This window comes from Nicotiana tabacum, chromosome 4, assembly GCF_000715075.1.
Source record: "Nicotiana tabacum cultivar K326 chromosome 4, ASM71507v2, whole genome shotgun sequence".
NCBI classification, from domain to species: Eukaryota; Viridiplantae; Streptophyta; class Magnoliopsida; order Solanales; family Solanaceae; genus Nicotiana; species Nicotiana tabacum.
The window spans coordinates 26,588,675-26,601,311 of record NC_134083.1 but is presented as its reverse complement, the minus strand read 5'-3'; the positions used below and the strand labels follow the sequence as shown (position 1 = coordinate 26,601,311).

General features: G+C 32.3%; 1 protein-coding gene across 1 annotated transcript; it reads right to left on the bottom strand.

Annotated features, from left to right (window-relative positions):
• Nucleotides 1-6,817: 6,817 nt before the first annotated feature.
• On the bottom strand, nt 6,818-12,152 carry LOC107826584 (chaperone protein ClpB1). The gene is made up of 7 exons (XM_016653571.2): nt 11,825-12,152; nt 9,993-11,170; nt 9,291-9,472; nt 8,582-9,204; nt 8,119-8,398; nt 7,819-8,016; nt 6,818-7,543 (listed from the first exon to the last, which is right to left on the bottom strand). The coding sequence occupies exons 2-7, from the start codon at nt 11,143-11,145 to the stop codon at nt 7,262-7,264; spliced, it is 2,718 nt and encodes a 905-aa protein (XP_016509057.1). The 5' UTR covers nt 11,146-11,170; nt 11,825-12,152; the 3' UTR covers nt 6,818-7,261.
• Between the last annotated feature and the right edge of the window lie 485 nt (nt 12,153-12,637).

The following is a 12,637-nucleotide window of genomic DNA, read 5'->3' as shown; positions in this document are numbered from 1 at the left end:
AACATATTAGATCGTATTGCTTTAAAATTTTCAATTGTCATCTTATTTGTCAATACGATATACCTAATAATAAAATTATTATTAAATTAAAAGGACTTAAATAGTCATTGAATAACTTTTTTTCCCTATATTTTTCTTTAAAATTCCAAATTTGTTAACTCAAAGAGAGTAACTAATTATTAACAACACATAATCCATAATTTAAATTTTTAAAAATTTAAATTCAAAAAGAAAACTAATTATTACCTAACCTAACTAACTTTATGTTAAATTGCCTAGTGACCTATTGTGAGGTTGCCGCTTGACTTATTGTGGAGGAGTTTTTCTCTTCTTTTAATAATATATAAATATAGATTTTAGTATCCGTGATATGCGCGAATAATTTGAAAGAAATATAAATCTTTAAAAGTTATTATATAATATATTATATTATTTTAATAAATATTAATTGTTATTTTATTATTTAATGTGGTGTGCAGAAATATAACAAAAATCAAAGGATACATATCATATAGTAATTAAATAAATTATTTGTTCCTTATTTATTCTTTATTAAATTAGCAAGTACTTAGTACTATACATTTACTAATATGACTTTTATTAACTTATCAATTGGCTTAATATTTTGATGATAATTTGCTTTTAATATAACATAGATATATATCTTCTTAATCTATAAATATTCTTATTTTTTAAATCTCATTTTATTAAAAAATCTCATTTTATTAATATTATAGATTAGTTTTTTCATTTTTAATTTTACATACAATCAAAATACTATCATATTTAAATCAAATTATAATTTTGATTTTTTTAAAAATATAAACAGATAAGTAATTTTACTATTTTGTCATAAATTTACCTATATTCTTAATAATTGCTATTGCTATTTTTGCATTATTTGTCATAAGTAAATGAACTTTTATTTTATCTCAACTCAAATATTTCTATCTATAAATTCGAAATAATATTTTTATCTTTAAATTCGAAATTAAATTATTTTTTATATAAGAAAATATTCGTAGTATTTTATATATATATATATATATATATATATATATATATATATATATATATATATATATATATATATACTACCATATTAGGAAGAAACTTCTCCCCAATTTGAATTGGCAGCTTTCTTTTTCTTATTTTTGTTTTTTGTTTTAGAACAATTTTAAAACTCCAAATTTGTCAATTCAAAGAGATTAACTAATTATTAACAACACATAATGCATAATTTATTTTTTAAAATTTAAACTAAAAAAGAAAATTAATTATTACCCAACCTAACTAACTTTGTCCTAAATTGCCAAGTGGCCTATTGTGAGGTTGCCACTTAGCTTAATATGGAGGCTTTTTTCTTTCCTTTTAATAATATATAGATATAGATTTTTATCTTTAAATTCGAAATCAAATTAATTTTTATATAAGAAAATATTTGTAGTATTTTATACATATAGACTACCATATTAGGAAGAAACTTCTCCTCAATCTGAATTGACAGTTTTATTTTTCTTATTTTCGTTTTTATTTTAGAATAATTTTAAAACTCCAAATTTGTTAAATCAAAGAGATTAGCTAATTATTAACAACACATAATGCATAATTTAAATTTTTTAAAATTTAAACTAAAAAAGCAAACTAATTATTACCTAACTTAACTAATTTTGTCCTAAATTGCCAAGTGGCCTATTGTGAGGTTGCCACTTGACTTAATGTGGAGGCTTTTTCCACTCCTTTTAATAATATATAGATATAGATATAGATGTTTCAAACAATATTTATCATCTCTTTTGGTGATGAATAATAGTATTGTGAACAATAATAAACCTAGTATAATTCTACAAGTAGGGTCTTGGGATGATAATGTTTACCAAAACCCTACTCCTACCTTGAAAAGATAGAGAGAATGTTTATAGTCCCTCAGTTCAAGAAAAATAATAGTACTGTGAATTATTTCTTAATTTTGTTAATTTTTTGAAAGCACACAATGTTGGAGTTGTGTTATATAATTGTGATTTATTTTTATATATAATAATAAAGTTCATTTTTCAACTTATATGAAATTTTGTTGCATCTCAAACAATAATAGTTTATAAAATGTCTCTTGATTCATTTACTTCTTAAGTTGTATAGTAGTACATTTCCTTTTCAAGATCACATTTTTTATTTTTATAGTTGGGTTGTTATGACTTTATAGTTGATTCATACATCATGGTATTTTATAAAAAATTGTCATATTTCATATATAACTTTTAGGATTTATGATATAATTTTCAACACTTTATTCTATTTAATTTGAAATTTTAGTGTATATTTCATAGCTTTTTAAAATATATTTTTATAAGTTAGAAAAAGTTAAATATCCATGGTTGACAAAAGTACATTTTTTTTCTTTTTACAAATTGTACATTTTTATGAAAAGCTTTTAGTTCTAATTTTTGTCCTATTAGTGTCGAAAACTAAAGTGACAAATAAATATAAAGTTTTGTGGCTAAAGTGTGTATTATTTAATCAAAAATTTTATTTTTTCGTTATCTCACTAATAAATTTTTGGTGACGAAACTTTTTCGTATCCAAGGATTAACTAATTTTGAGACAAATAATGATTGCCGCTTATTGTCTCATATATATTATCACTAATTTTTTATATTATTAGTGATAAAAACTGAAGTCACAATAAATACAAAATTGTATGGCTAAAAAATGTACGTACCTACTAACTACAGATTCTATTTTGTCACTATTTTAACAATAAATTTTTTAGTGACGGAACTTTTCTCGTATCCAAACTTTAATTAAAGTTGAGACAAATAATTTTATCACAAATTGCCTACATATATTATCATTGGCTGTGTATATTATTAGTGACAAAAGCTAAAGTCACAAATGAATATAAAATTTATGCCAAAAGTTGTACGATTTAACTACAAATTTTATTTCGTTGCTATTTTAACAACGTATTGTTAGTGACGAAACTTTTTTGTATCCAAACTTTAACTATTTTTTAGACAAATGATGGTTTGTCACAAAAATTTTGCAGCATCAATGACGAAATTAATTTGTCACTGATAATTTATTTTTGTCGCTAATATTTCTCAATAATTGGCGCCAACCCATGTTTTTGGTGGAAAACTTTAGTAGACAAAATTTTTGCTACGAAGTTTGTGTTTCGTCACAAAAAGTATATGACTCATGAATTTTAATACGAAATGTAATTTTATCACAAAAAGTGAATAATTAGTGACGAATTTTCTATCGTAGGTAATAATTTCATGGTTAAAAATCACATTTATTGTAGTGCATCCAAACCCAGTAGAGATGAATCCAGTGGCGGAGCTAGAATTTTGGTTAAGGGGTGTCAATATATATAAAAGTAAATATACCAGAAAATTAAGGGAAGTCAATACATAGTATATATATACATATAATATATTTTTTACCTACCTACACAGTGTATTTTTTTCGCGAAGGGGTATCATACACCCCTTCCTATAAGGTGGCTCCGCCACTGGATGAATCCATTCAGGGACGTCGATTTCGATCGCCGACGAGTTCTCCGGCCGTAGCTCAGTCCCAATTTTGGTCCTGTTCGTGTCCCCGTTTGGTCTTCGAGTTTGTCGCCTTTGTACACCAGTTGATTTCTTAATAAAGGAAGGTTTCTACTCATTAAAGGTTCATTTTTCCCCCTCTTAAATTCATTCTCTGATCATGAATGGCTCAAACATCATGTTTTTCATCCATTAATTTTTTTGGTTTGCTCTGTTTTATTGAATGCCGAGTTAGTTCTCTGTTGCTCCACTTTTATGGAATATTTTAGCATCTTATCAACAAAGTCTTTTGCGAATATATGAATTACCGTTATGTTTATTAGAAATACATTGATGTAGTAATGATTTGGATGTTACTGGGAGAAATTTTGGTCCATCCTTTTTCACTGATTATTCTTGAACATGTTTATACTGAGAAGCATGATATTTTTTTTTATTGTTGGTCGTGTGTTTGAATATTCCTCTGGACTTAGTTTAAGAGATATTAAATTGATATTTGATAGGACAATTACCTAATCTATTGAGTCCTATTGTCTCTTTAATTACTCTGATTACGTTAACTTATTTTGTGTTAATTGGCTTCATTCTTTACAGCTATAATCTGTTTGTATGGTAATAGATGTCTTTGAGAATAGTAATGAAAGGAAAACCACAATTTGTTTAAACAAAAATGGACCATGCTCATCTGTAAAGTGAGTCATGTTAGCTAGCTTATTTCTTCCGAAATAACTTCTTTCTTTTTTTCCTTTCCATAATTCTTAAACCTTTGCATTTGATCTCAAACTTTAGGACCAATGAACAACTTATGAACATTCGTAGTTTGCTTTAACCGTGCTTAATAAAATTATTGTGACTATAGGTACGGTTCCCGTGACATAGTCATGATACGTAAACCTAAAATTCGAGTGCACACTTGCGTGACTCGACCCCCAACTTTAAATAATAATCGAAAAATAAATATGTTGTAAATCGCGGGTGCGTTTGATGTGGCGCGATTCGCAATATGTACAAAAACAAACGAGTGCGCGACATCGCGACTTGTTCAAATAAACTCCCATAAATACTAAAAGTGGTTAAATAAATAAATAAAAGCGTTTAGAAGGTAATAAACACAATTGATTCAAAGCATATAATAAATCAGATAATTAGGCCAATTATTAATAGTTGAGCGACCGTGCTAAAATCACGGAACTTGAAAGTGCCTCACACCTTCTCCCGGGTTAACAGAATTCCTTATTGGTCTTCTGTGTTCGCGGACCGTAAAAATAGAGTCAATTCCCTCGATTTGGGGATTTAAAATACACCGGTGACTTGGAACACCATAAATTATTCTAAGTGGCGACTCTGAATAAATAAATAATCTCATTTTGATTAATGTCACTTTAATTGGAAAAACTTCATATCCCCTCCGGAAAAAGGAGGTGTGATAATAAGTCGTAACATTGTACTAAAATATTCAATAAGACAATAACATAGATAATAAAATCGCACAAAAATAATATTACTAATTAATACACGATAATAAAAATTAACATAATCTAAAAATAATATATAGGTCGTGCTAAAATAAATACAACTAATAAGTACTATTAATTATACAACTAGGCATAAAAAAAAGATAAACTAGGTTATACATTTTAATTATAAATCAATGCAAAACTAAAAAATAGATATCCAACACTATTATCATTCCTAGTGTTGAATTGAATTTTCTTTATTAGCACTAGTATTGATTTGAACTTTGTTTGACTTACCTTTATGGGCTATAAAATTTATTGGACCATTCAAGAATATTAAGTCCAAACTTTAAATAATACTTTTAAATACAAAATTGTGAACAAGTTTAAGAAATATTTATAAATTATATTACAATAAATATTTATATGCATAAAATATTTTTTAAAATTGTATAAATGTAATGTCGGGTTGGTTTGGTTTGGTTTGAACTTTTTTAGTTAAAACCAAACCAAATCAATTATGGTCGGTTTTTGTTTTTCCAACACTAAATCAAATCAAACCAAACCACAATCAAATTTTTTTTTCTCGGTTTGACTCGAATTATTGGGTTTGTGCGATTTATCGTTTTTTTTTTGTGCACCCCTACCACCGGGTAAGAAACACGAAATATCATTTGTCCCTCCCTGCATCTTATTATTGGAGTCTGAAATATAAAAAGGTTCAAATTAATATCAACCACATAGTCTACCTACAACTGATTTTGTGACATATTAGAAACAGACAATGTTCGGGAGACAGCCAGACAGGGCAGCTGCAGCGATTAGAATTCAGGAGTACAACGTTCGTTCAAGCTCCTTCTCAACTTGTAGCCTTCAATTCGAAGCAATTATGAGTATTAACTAATACCGGTATAAATAATATATTAAACTTTGATTAACCGTTATAACTCAAAACACTAGGGGTGGTTTGGTTACCGGAATAATGAATATAATCTCCTGATAGAATTTGAAATTGCATGATTTCATGCTTAATTATGAGTATTAACTAATACCGATATAAATAATATATTAGATTTTGATATTAACTAACCCATATTTGATGTGGGATAATAATCTACAATTATAATCCTAAAATTGTTAATATCTGAATAACCCTACCAAACAACCCCTTAGACTATTGATATACGAAAGTGACACCAAAAGATGATCACTTCCACAATACACTAAGATCCAGTCCTTTATCGCTTCAATTAGTCCAAAAATAATAAAAATAATAATCACTAATTGGTTGAATCAAAATAGAATTTTTGGCTAATATTATCCCTTATTTTTTTAGGGTAGGTCTATTTTAATCCCTTAAATATAGTCCTGAGCATATTTAGTCCCTTAAATATGCTAAAGTGAAACATCTTTAATCTCGCTGACACAATGTATTAAAAAACTAACAGTGTTACCCAACTCTGATTCATGAAGCAAATCTTCTGAAGCAAAACATTTCCTCTCTTTTTATTGGATAACTCAAATTATCACAGTAATTCCTCATTTTTAGATAATGTCTTCAAAAATTTTGACCTTGAAAATATCCCCTTCTGTGCCAGTTTTCAATGAGAAAATGACATTGTATAGCCGCTGTAAAAATAATAGCCGAAAAATGTGTAAAATTTGTATATATATACATTTAAAAATTTCGGTTGATTTTTCCAAAAAGAAAAGTTAAAATTTGAAAAAAATAGAGCTGTCAGGATCACTTCAACCTGATTATTCGTATACTTCAATAATATGCCTCACGGCTCTACAAATTACATGTGCAAACAAACTACAAATATACTTCAATAATATGCCTCAGGGCTCTACAAATTACATGTGCAAACAAACTACAAATATGTATATGCCATAAAATTTGACTCATTGACACGAATCATGAATTCACCTTTACATCACTCCAACATACATTTTCAACACAAGCCCTCTTCAACTTTTGACATTTAACACTTCACTCCACTACTTAAACGACACCGCTCCAAAATCAAAACGTGGACGAAGAAAAACAGCAAGAGAAAAGGATAAATTTTTCAGAAACATTGGGAATACATCTCCCAGACATTCACACCGTACATTCAACAAAAATCTGTGATCATGTACATTCACTTCCTGAGAATGTTATTGGACTCCATCACAAAGAGTTGAGTGAACTATTCTTCTCTTCATTTTAACCCAGTGATTTTACGGCCTCTTTAGTCTTCCATTTCATCATTCGTCTACTATTTCTTCAATCTTCATCTTTTTCACTGCTTGAGCAGCATCACTCCTCACTCCATTAGGGAGCTGAATCAATATATCAGATTTTTTCCCAGTGGCAGCATTGACAAGCCCTCCATTTTTCTCCACTCGGTAGCTTAGATCTTTCCCACTGGATGCAGCATCGACGTAGACGGTAGAATTCTCATCAATCTCCTCTTTCACGAGCATCTTGGATAACTCAGTTACCACTTTTTTCTCCAACCACCTTCTAATAGGTCTTGCACCATAAACCTGTGATGTAATTGTAACAAAAGTTAGCACAATCAATTGTCAAAAGTATTTCGCTTCTATACGCCAACGGTTCTAAGATAATTTTTAGAATGTTAGATCACCTAAAATGTAACTACAAATAATTTTCCATAATAAGTGAAATTAGCAACTGAAAAAACAAGTGTAACCCGCCACAGCAAGATAAATGCAAAAATCTGCATAGTTGGTATCTCAACTCAGACCCTAGTCTAATCACCATGAAATGTCAGGTTGAAATACCAGATGGTGATACTTACAGGGTCATAACTCTGAGCAAGTATGACATCTAACGCGGCCTCGGTAACGCCCAAGGCGATACCCCTCTCAGCTAAACGGCTTGCTACATCTTTCAGTTGGTGACGGCATACTTGCCTCAACTGCTCGTGTGATAAAGGATCAAACACTACAATCTCATCTAGCCGGTTCAATAACTCAGGCTTAAACTGCTTCCTCACCTGTCACAAAAAGATATATGTGAACAATCCTTCCTCAAATAAAGATGTAAACTAGGAAACAATGCTCAGAAAATTAGCAGAAAATAGGCTGTTCTAGCTTACCTCCTGCATGACCATATCGCGGGCCTTCTCCATGGTGCACTTGCCCATTAATCCTGACAAGAGATACTCTGCTCCTAGATTTGAGGTCATAATGATGACTGTATTAGTAAAATCAACGGTACGACCCTGGCCATCTGTTAATCGTCCATCGTCCAGCACTTGGAGCAAGGTATTGAATACAGTGGGATGAGCTTTTTCCACTTCGTCAAAAAGCACTACACTGTAAGGGCGCCTCCTCACAGCTTCAGTGAGTTGTCCTCCTTCCTCATGTCCAACATAACTGCACACACATAACATGTTCAGCATTCATCACTTCAGACGTAAAACTATTAAGTACCTAGACAAATATGAGGCTACAGAGTTCTACAAAAGGTGCAATCCACAATCTCATTATGGCAGATACAGTTTACTCGTAAAAGTATGATTTGTTCTTTTATCCTATCAATAGTTAAAGGGTCCTTACCCTGGTGGAGCACCAATCAACCTGGCAACAGAATGCTGTTCCATGTATTCGGACATGTCAATTCTGACCATCAACTTGTCGTCATCAAAGAGCTGCTCAGCGAGAGCCTTAGCAAGTTCAGTTTTTCCAACACCAGTTGGTCCCAAGAAAAGGAATGAACCAGTTGGTTGTTGTGGCCTTCCCAACCCAGCTCTAGACCTTAATACAGCCTCAGCAACAGCTCTAACTGCATCATCCTGCCCAACCACTCTTTGGTGCAATCTATTAGCAAGACCAATCAATTTGTCTTTCTCATTCTGACCAAGCCTTGACACAGGAATACCAGTCCACCGACTGACTACTTCCGCGATTTGATCAGGTCCAACAGTCTCAGTTAACATTGTACTCTCATCTGTGCTACTCTCGAGATTTGCTATAGCAGCTTCCACTTCTTGGATAGCCCCATACCTAAGATCTGCTGCTCTAGCAAGATCATATCTCCTTTCAGCTTCTTGTAAAGCATACGTGAGTTCATCACGCTTTTGTTTGAGCCTGCGAAGCTCGTCAATTCTTTCCTTCTCTTTCTTATACCTCATCGTCAAAGGCTGGAGTTTGTCCCTCAAATCATCAAGTTCTTTTCTCACCTGAAATAGTAATTACGTTATTTGTCCACATTTCCTACACAGGTTCTAGAATTATAGGTCAAAGCATTTCCGGGATGTATACTTACTTCAACGAGTCGAGCTTTGCTAGCCTTGTCCTTTTCCTTCTCAAGTGCATGAAGTTCAACTTCTAGCTGAATCCTCTTTCTTTCAAGATTATCAATTTCTTCAGGTTGACTATCAAGTTGAACTCTTACATTTGCACAAGCCTCATCAACTAGGTCAATAGCCTTATCTGGCAAATGACGACCTGAACGTAAATTCACAGATTAGTAATCCCTATATGCACAAAATTATGGCAAACTGGCAAATGATACGCAAAACAACAGTAGCAATTCTCCATAGCAAGGGAGAGAAAAAGCTTTAAAGAAAATTCGTATTAATAGAGAGCAAACACATAATCCCATCCAATCAATTAAGGTGAGCACGCACCAATCATACTTTTATAAGTCTGAAACTACAAACCAAAGGTTAGAGGTTATCACCTTGAAAAGCACAATGAAGCAGAAAATAACTTTATCATTCAAATGGGACGTGATTCAGCTAAATTAAGTATAAAACTAGATTCACATCCATCCTGCATAGACATAAAGGAAAGGGACTATCTCCTCAAAATTTTAGGAAATGTTTTGACAACCACAATACAAACGTGTGACACATCACATTTCAACATTACATACATTGCTATATTCCTGTAGTGGCATCTTTACTCGATTAAAGATCAAAGGTAAAATTCATAAAATACAATGACAATCCAAAAAAGGACATACCTGTAATGTATCGAGCCGAAAGCTGGGCTGCCACCACAAGAGCTCTATCTTGAATTTTGACACCATGATGCCCTTCATACTTCTCCTTCAACCCACGAAGGATACTAATAGTGTCAGGAACACTAGGCTCAGCCACGTATACCTGCTGGAAACGCCTTTCGAACGCAGCATCCTTTTCGACATACTTCCTATACTCCTCGAGAGTTGTTGCACCAATGCACCTTAATTGGCCCCTAGCAAGCATTGGCTTAAACAAATTGGCAGCATCCATAGACCCTTCAGTCCTACCAGCACCTAAAACCAAGTGAATCTCATCAATAAAAAGGATCACTTTCCCTTCTGCTTCTTCCACTTCCTTTAACACTGCCTTCAACCTCTCTTCAAATTCACCTCTATATTTTGCTCCAGCAATTAATGCCCCCATATCCAATGCTATAAGTCTAACATCAGACAAATTACTCGGGACATCGCCTCGAACAATCCTTTGTGCTAGCCCTTCAACTACTGCTGTTTTACCAACACCAGGCTCACCAATAAGCACCGGATTATTCTTCGTCCTCCTCGACAAAATCCGAATTACTCTTCGAATTTCTTCATCCCTACCGATCACAGGATCAAGTTTTCCTGCTTGTTCAACAAGATCACGACCATAAGTCTTAAGTGCTTGGAAATTAGTGTCCCCTGAAGCACTTTCAACCTTTTTGCCATCTTTTCCCCTAAGTTTCTCTACTTCTGATTTCACTCTTGCTGCACCAATCCCAGCTTCTTTTAAAAGATCACCAATTTGGGAATCTTCTAGAAGGCCTAAAATCAACTGATCAACTGCCAAATGGGTGTCTCTGCGAGACTTTTGCAACGACTGAGCTCGTCGGAGCACCTTAATCAGTGATGTGCTAGGTGGGATTTGATCAGGTGCTGGTGTTTGAGAAGGGATTTTCTTCATGGCTTGTTTGAATACCCTTTCAACTGAATTAGCTGTTTCTTCACTACCAGCAGCATTCACAATAGCTTGCCGGAAAATACCGTTGTGATCGGATATTAAGGCCAGTGCCATATGTAAGGGGGTAAATTGAGCATGCCCTGCTGATATAGCTAGTTCATGTGCCTCAGCAAGTGCCTCATTGGTCTTGTGAGTAAACTTTTCAGGATTCATAACTAATTATGTGTCTTTCAACGAACTGAAATAAAAAAAACAGAATGTGAGGAATCATTTATTAGTAAAATTTGCCATACCATGAAATTTATCTAGAGAAAAACAGGAGAAACAAAATTGAGGACAGTGACTCTAGGTTTTAATATATATGTATAAGAAGTAATTTTTGACCTATAGACACAACCATACACACATTATAAATTTTTACATAAGCAGTATACTTTTTCCAAAGGAGGAGGTTCAACTAACGACCCTTCACTATGTGCCTACGCTGGAGCCACATGGAATAAAGGGAATTGCAAAGTTAAATGCCTAAATAGGATGAAAACAAACTTTTGAATTCCCCTTAGATTTACTGGCTCCGCAAGCATACTATCAGACCAACTGATTTACTTATGTTAAGTAAAACCAAATAAAAATTGGACTCCGAAAACAGAACATAAGGATCAATAACAAAGCCAGTTAATTTTCCGAAGCAACTCAATCACGAAAAAAGGACGTGCGTTCCATCAAACGCATACAACCGAAAACCACAACACAAATTCTCAATGGAATAGCAAGTACGCACACAATGCCACAAGAATAAATCTACAAAAATAAATTTTGAACAGCCAAAAAAAAAAAAAAAAATGAAAATCGAAGAGAAGAAAAGTAGCTCAATAGAGACACGCAAGCATACCTTAAACAAGAAATAATTTCCGAGAGCAGAAAAGAGAATTCCTTTAGATCTGTTCGGCGAAATACAGTACAGTTTCAAGTGTGTTCAAGTAAATACGCAGATAAGTGGGAGAGGAGAGCGGTACTTGTGTTAACGAAACAGAGAAGTCTGGAAGTTAGAAGGTGAGCCTAGAAACTACCAGACCTCTTTTTTATTTTCCTTAACTACCACGTGGCAATACAATGTTTACGTGCAATATCGCTTGTTTCTCTTCGTAACTACTAGACTGACCTGGAATACAAATTTGCCACCCTCATCTTTTACATAATTCACTTTGGGTCTTTACTGCAAAAAGAAAAAAGAATTTCAGTTTCTTTTGAAATAGTTTTGGGGTATTTTCACATTTGGTCTATTTTGCAATTTCTTTTTCAAGAGGAAGAATCACATTCAAAACTATTACTCCATAAGCTACAATGTTACATATTTGAATCATGTAGATACACTAAATTACTAAAAAATTCAAAAATATATTCAAGAAGGCTAAATAAATTTGAAAATTTTATAAATGTATAAAGACATTACCATGAGCGCGAAATTGCATATATTTTATGGTGTGAATAATTCTTCGATTCGATTCAGGTAAAATTTTAAAAGTTGTGTGGAACTTCTATTACATAGTTAGTGGAAAGGACAGTAAATAGTAACATACTTGATTATCCAATGTGGTTAAACATCTCTGTCAGTTTCAAGAAGCGCTGCATTATCACAATTGTAAAGAAATTCTAAAACAGAGTAGAGTAATACGATAATAATCTTATGAATGTGAAGGAAAAA